Source organism: Panicum virgatum, chromosome 5K (genome assembly GCF_016808335.1).
Source record: "Panicum virgatum strain AP13 chromosome 5K, P.virgatum_v5, whole genome shotgun sequence".
Classification (NCBI taxonomy): Eukaryota; Viridiplantae; Streptophyta; class Magnoliopsida; order Poales; family Poaceae; genus Panicum; species Panicum virgatum.
In genome coordinates, this window is record NC_053140.1 from 48908944 (window position 1) to 48916220 (window position 7277).

A 7277-nucleotide genomic window follows, 5' to 3' on the forward strand; every position below is an offset into this window, starting at 1 on the left:
GTTTACCCTCCAGCGCTACAGTATTTTTCTCTCATATCCCTCCAGCTCCAGCCAAGCCAGATAATAGTATTTTTCTCTCACAACACTCCAGCTCCAACCTCCTGCTCCAGCCTGTCGAACGCAGTGATTGACGATTTACAAGAGATACTCCACCATCCCAAATTATTAACCATTTGGCTTCTTTATACATAGTTTTTTCTTTACATCTAGATAGTCCAATATTCATAGTAAAATCTATACATGTTGAAAATTTAAAATAACTAATAATTTGAAACGGACGAGGCGACAGGTAGGACCAAAGTTTATTGGCATATGAACGCAAGGTAAAGGAATCAGGAACCAACGGCCAATAACAGGGTCCCAACTTGTTACACCCTCCTTCCACAGACGGTGCAGGTCCATGACCCCAGGCCACACCCACAGGAAGGGCAGCCTTACTACCTTAAGCAAAGAAAATAAGCGGCATGATATATGACAGCCCGCAAATCAGGATACAACAAGCAAGGTTTAACTTTCATTTCATTCACAATTAAATATCCTAGAGAAAACCTAAAAAGCAGAAACGGGTGCTTCAGAAATGCAAGCGCAGCAAAGTCGTGAAACCAAATTTCCCAGAACGGATGATCGAACGAGTGTATTAAGATCCAACACAAAACTGAAGTTCTGTACAAATCATTCCTTTTGTTTTGTGCTCCATCTCTCATGCAGAAAACAGCTCAGATATTCTCGCGCGAGTTTTTTTTTGTACAAAACGTATGTCTTCACGGTTCTTCAGTTAGGTTTTTAACAGGCATCTTCGGGTAGCTCTACTCTTCAGCCTTTTCAGATTTCTGTAGTGGAAGAGTTCTACCACGCCCCATTGTAAAGCCCTTTGTTCCATCTGGCATTCTTGGTCCAGGAATAGGCTTGTTTAATGACTCAGAACCTGTCATACAGACATTAAAAAAATAAACCATGTTGAATTGTTGATCCCACGCTAGCAGAGTTCCACAACTCATATACGACGTGAATATGCTTTTTAAATGTTTGTTCTGAAGCCATAGGATCACATGGAAGGAGATCAGGGTTCTGTGCACAAGTAACTGGAAGTGTTTTTAGGATAACCATGCTAAAAAAATACTGAGCCTAGATAATCCCAGGACACTAGATAAAGGCGGTAGAGGCTGTGGCTATAATCTTATAGGCCAGGAAATCATCAGGTACATAAATAATCTCGCTGTTCTACAGAAAGAAGTTCACAACTACACTCCCCATGAATGAATATGAGAATTAACTAGTATTGTCTCTCAATGGCACAATATAAGAATACACTTCATGACACCATAAAAGAGACACCTTGTTATATCGCTACTAAGAAAATAGCATACACAAACTCAGTACAACATGTAAGTGTATAAATACCTTGTTTGTTTGTATTTTGCTGAATCTGACCGTGACCTTTGTACTGGCCTTTTCGCCCTCCTTTAGGATTTGGCTTTTGGTGTTGCTGTTCACTCTATATGTACAAACAACAGGCCATAAGAAAACTATATCCAGGATAATGATAGCAACATTCAAACACTATGCAGATATAGTCATAATATTTCAATAAGTAAAATTCTACTAGGAAATAAATGTAAATGGACTTTTCACAGCATTTGTATCGTTCAAGAACAAAGGCCCAAATTATCAGCAAGAAAGCGCATACTTTAAGTGATGCACTAAACAAGCTAATATGCACCATTCTCAATCAGATAACTTTATAGAGCCAACAGAAAAATGGAAGTATATGGAAAATTTCAGACCTCAGTGGTGAAAGCAGAGTTCAAATTTTCCTTGTCCTTAGTACCCTCCACTGAGTCACAGGTGCTGTTCTTTTCCAAGGCTGCTTGCTGGTCTTCTTTTCCATGCTGATTCTGAATGTTCTTTTTGGAAACTGTATCCTGATTTTCTTTTGACGATTTGCTATGTTTTCCTGATCCCTTTGACAGAAGCCTGACTTTCATCCCAGTTCTCCAGTTGCTCTCGTCACTTAAGGTAGTAACCTAATATTACCAGAACATATAAACCAATTGAAGTTGATTATTCTAAACTTAGAGCTAACAATACTTTACCAAATCTATTATTAGACAGGATATAGGTAACTCACAGCCTTCTCAGCGGCCTCAATTGCTTCATACTCAACAAGGGCATGAACCTGTGCAAATCTGCTCCTTCAACAACTTGTTTGGTGGAAAGGATACACCAAAATGATCTAACTGTAAAAAACAATACTGAAATCTAGGGATCCTATTTTGCGTTATCAAATATATCTTGCAATGAATGGCTGTTCGCAACAAGTGGTAATTGGAAAACACAGATTTGCAAATGACCATGGTTAATATCAGTGAGTATGAGTCACAATTTTAAAAAAAATCCAATTAAATTATTAGCAATAGTTTAAATAATAAAAAGACTAAATGATGTTGAGATCATACCTTACTACTTAAAATGAAGGCCGGCTTCTTAGCAGTAGAAGATTCTTTCACTAATTCTGGATCATTAATTGTTATGTTCACAACTCTGAGATGTAGAAATGTAAATTACAGCGTCAGAATATTACAAAATCAGTCTATGACATGTTATAGAAGCACAGACTATTACAATGTCCAGATAACATACTTGCCAACTGTACTGAACTTTTCCTGTAGACTCTCCATGGAGAAATCTGGAGGTAGATTTTCCACCAAAACTGTGCTTTTCTGCAAATACAATATGGTTACAACTCCGATAATCTAATACAATACATTCCAATAAAAAGGGATTCAGCTATTCACCTTTGAATCTTTCAGTACATTCTGTGGCAATGGACCAAACCTCCTGACCCTTTTCCCATCTGGACTTACAACCTAAAAGAGCATAAGTGAAAATTCTGTCTAAAATATATATAACCATGACATATCAGCCGTACATGAATTAGTGACAAACATCCGACATTTCAAATTGCTAAAACAGAATGAAAAGCAAAATATTACCAGCTTTGGTGATGTCCTGAGTGCAGCTGCAATTACTGAGAGGTCTTGAATGAGTTTCTTCATCCTTCTAAATGATGCGATAGTCTCAATAGGAACTATTATCAAAACAATTTTCCATTAGAAGAGAGCTTACATTTGTAATACATGCTGCATATAGAACGTCCTGTGGCAGCACAGTGTGAACTGTGAAGTGAACATAGAGCATTAAAATTGATAAACAATGATTAACTCGTATTATATTGCTCATGCTTCTGATCCAAGCAGCAAACAGCCGCAAGTGTGCAATGGGAGAGTACTAACATATAATGGATTTTATATAAAATTCAAACCTATGTGGAGAAACACAAAAGAATAAAAACCATAACACATAGCCAAAAGGGAAAAAACATATTGTCGGTACCCTGCAACTGGGGTACCCACTCCTACTGTGCCAAGACTCGCGTAGTTATCTGTAACTATGCGCTAAGGAGCTGAGCAGCCGGACCCCTGGGGTCCGACTCCATCTCACCGGACCAACGGTCCCGGACCCGCTTCCCGCTCGGGGACGGGTCCGGTGTCACCACGTGTCCCAGAGGTGGAAATGCTCAGCACCTGTGGCCGCGGACCCGGACCCCCGCAGGTGGGTCCGGGACCTCCACGTGCCATCCAGACTCCCGTAGATGGGTCCGGGATCTCCACGTGCCTATCCGGACCCCCGTGAGCTCTCGGCTCAGCTAGCTGCTCGGGAGGGGTCCGGAGCCGCCACGTGTCACGCAGACGCGGGCGCGGGAGCAAGCCTTCCGCTGGAAGCTCCCTCATCCACCCGCATTAAGTACGAGTGGTTGAGGCATGCTCTGCTGCCGCTGGGCACGGGGCAGCTTTTGTCAGTCCACACTGTGGATCGCCAGTTACCGAGACGGCTCGTCAGTTACCAAGGCAAGCATTAAAGACTCATCGCCGCGCGCATGGGCGACGAGTCATGATGACCAGCTACTGACTGGAGCAACAATGCACGCTGCTACAGTGGACTGAGTCAGTAGTTCGGCGCTTCATCATGACCTCGACGCACGGCTGCAGAGGCTAGACTCTATTCCGACAGGACAGCTCAAGACCATGTCTGGTCAGAAGATTCGTACGTTGTAAGATAATATATCGCCGGGTCCACATGTCGGGGCCCCGCTCAGTGTACATGCTCCCCTTGGACATATAAAAGGGAGAACACGCCCGCTAGAACACAGGTTCACACAGGCCAGACTCTCGGGAGACTCAGCTAAGGCGAGAGGAAGGCAGACACAACACACAAGCTCGGATTCACTCCGAACAATCCCGTTCTCAACCTCTTGAGAGCGCAAGCAATACAACACACAGTGGACGTAGGGCATTACGCTCCGGCGGCCCGAACCACTCTAAACCTGCTGTGTTCATCGTGTTCTTCCACCGAGATTGGGCTAATCCTAACTAACCCCCGAGTACTCACCCTCTGGGTTTAGGCGGGTGCACTACGCTACCCGGCTGTGGGTTTGCACACCACGACACATATGAAACCAAGACCAACAACAACAAAGCATGCCACAAAGGGGAGACATCAGTTTAGTGACCACGTCTAAGTGTCGTTCATTTCGGAGAAAAAATTGCATACAAATTCATATTAAAAGTGTTAGGCCATCAACACTGCAAGGACCACACATAAGTTATGCCAGTTAAATAAAGTTAATACTCTGCATATCTCTGTGAATGGTAACATAGTGCCAATGAAATTACATAGTCATCATAAATTCGCACCCTGTTGGCGATCAATAAGATCTGTTGAACAGCAGTTCTGAAGAATATAAACATCTATACTTTGACACAAGAAGGACAACCACCTCAAATTTAATCAACATTCAGTTTCATCAAATACAGCGAAGGGACAAATCAGATGAGTAAGGGACATATCATTTCCTGATGGCATCAACCAGACTCAGCTACCATGGCAGGGCACCAGGCAACATTCGTCATTACAGGATCAGAATGAAATCTCTTCATGGTCCCACAATCAAGATAATTAAATCTAAATAATGGAGTGAATCAGACACCAACAAATTTGGTATTCATGGAGACCTAAACAAGCTTCTCGGCACAACTTAAAGAAAGCTGCACCAGGAGTACCAATGCAAAGGCCCCATCATAAGTACCTGTCACATTTCATCATTTTCATCTCCATTGCACATGTATGACTGATAGGGCAAATCAAACCAGTGGCATTTTAAATGCAGTAAAACCAAAACGAGAAGCCAGAAATGCATCATGCTCAATGAAGAACCAGATATTTTGATCCAAGCATTTTAGTGGAAAACAATTGCGATGTACAATAAAACAAAAACACATGCTAAACAATAAAAAGGATCCAAGCATTTCATCATAGCTACAGTCCCAGTACACCTTGCACAGCTAGGTAACTAGAATATCTGAGCTATACAGCATGGCATCATCAGTGTTTAGGCTAGGAAACACTACTCACCAAAGCCCTTCTTGTTCTTCTTCACACATTTCAACAGGAACTCGTCGGTAGGAAGATTCTCATCACTGAAATAGTACTCCACCTGCAAGTTTGAAGAAATTCGATTTTCATTTCGCACATTTATCAAATAACCCATCTATGGCTGCACGCCTATACTGTCTACAATCCCTGAACTGAATTACCCATTACAGAAACATCGCGCGAGAGAAGAGAAAAAAACAAGGTCGAAAGAGCGGACTACCTGCTTGACGATCTGGTCACGGAGCTCGTCGGTGAGCTCAACGCCACCTGTGCCAGCCTCGGGCACCCCCGAAGTGGCGGCGTTGACGGTGTCGGGCGCGACGGGTAGGGAGTCCTCCACCTCGCCCGTCGGCGAAGGAGGAGGCGGCAGCTCGTCGGACACGGCGAGCAGACCCGGCGCGACGCCGTCGAGAGGCGGAGCCTGGCCGCCCATACTTGGGGTTGGGGGTAGCACGTCCTCCACCTCGAGAGGAGGCGGCGGCGGCGGCGGGAGCTCGTCGGCGACTGCGAGTGGCTCGCGCGCCACGGCGTCGAGGGGAGGTGGAGCCTGGCCGTCCATTCCCGAAGGGGGGATCAGGGGAGCCGAGGCGCCGCCGCACCCGGGCGCCGCCGCCGATCGTGGTCGTCGGCTGGCGGCTTCGGGGGTGGAGGCGTGCGGCCGCGGGCTCAGGCGGTTCGGTTGGCGATCTGGGCTACATATACCGAGAGAGAGAGAGAGAAGCGCGAGGGTTTCCTTTCTCTCTTGGCGGCTGAACGGCCCACTGGGCTGTGGATTCCGTCGGTTTGGTGTGGCGGGCTCTCTCTGTAGCAACTAAAGCCCACGCGCTTTATGACAATTTGGCCTGGTTCGACGTGGATGGGCCCTGAAATGTGGTTGAACTGGCCCGATTTTGGAGACGCTTCAACAGCCAGCTACTCAATTCCCAACCCAGCAATGCGATTGCTGAAGGGAACGGAGCAGTGCAAGGGCAATGGCGCAATGGTCCAAACGGCCCCAGCTCCGTTGCCTCATCCAGAGCTTGCCGGCCCGGCCGGACGCAAGAGAGACGTGGATCACGTGGACAATCATTCGGCCCCGACCAGCGGCAAACGGCGATCATTTTTACCGACTTTCTCCTTTCACTTTTCCGGGGCTGCTGCTTTGCCTTCCTAACGCACAGTCTTACGGTCACGTCACTAGCGATGGGCGAACCCTGAGTAACAATTGAGCCCAGGCTCTTGGTAAGTTTTTTTTTTAACTCAAGTGAGATGCCATCGGTAAGAAAATCAAGCAAGAAAGAACATCTGAGTAAGTCTTATTCTAGTTTTCTGAACAATTTGGTGGAGGAGACGGAGCATGCATTAAGGCGCACTGGACCAGGCAAGGTAGTCTTGCAACTGAAGAAACCTTTGTGTCGGAAAAGCCGGGCAAGGTCCTGTCCTTCCCAACTAAATAAGAGAGAGCTTGGTCTCATCTCTAATGGGCCATTTATATGTTCATGTATAGACTGTTGGACACCTGTTAGATGATGAGGATTTCGTCCCCATACATTGCTAGCGTAGATTCCTTAAACGATGGAAAAAAGTGCTAGTTTCTGACTGGTCGATTCATTTGTGTTTAATGAAACATGATCGGTGCATTTTAGGTTATGCGTTTTACCAGAGCATTACTGTTCTAAATCCACGGCAAGAGATTGCTGTTTGCAACGGGTACGGACGCCAGCCCCAACCGAACCAGGGCGGGGGGAATCAATGGAGGTGCCATAAGAAAAGGGCGATCAGGGCCGGTAACGCCTGTACCCTCC

General features: G+C 45.4%; 1 protein-coding gene across 1 annotated transcript; it reads right to left on the bottom strand.

The window, feature by feature from the left end:
• Nucleotides 1-495: 495 nt before the first annotated feature.
• Nucleotides 496-6171, bottom strand: LOC120708088 (la-related protein 6A-like). The gene is made up of 10 exons (XM_039993199.1): nucleotides 5714-6171; nucleotides 5473-5554; nucleotides 2994-3088; nucleotides 2796-2867; nucleotides 2641-2720; nucleotides 2457-2541; nucleotides 2129-2176; nucleotides 1785-2024; nucleotides 1402-1495; nucleotides 496-925 (listed from the first exon to the last, which is right to left on the bottom strand). The coding sequence occupies exons 1-10, from the start codon at nucleotides 6050-6052 to the stop codon at nucleotides 807-809; spliced, it is 1254 nt and encodes a 417-aa protein (XP_039849133.1). The 5' UTR covers nucleotides 6053-6171; the 3' UTR covers nucleotides 496-806.
• Between the last annotated feature and the right edge of the window lie 1106 nt (nucleotides 6172-7277).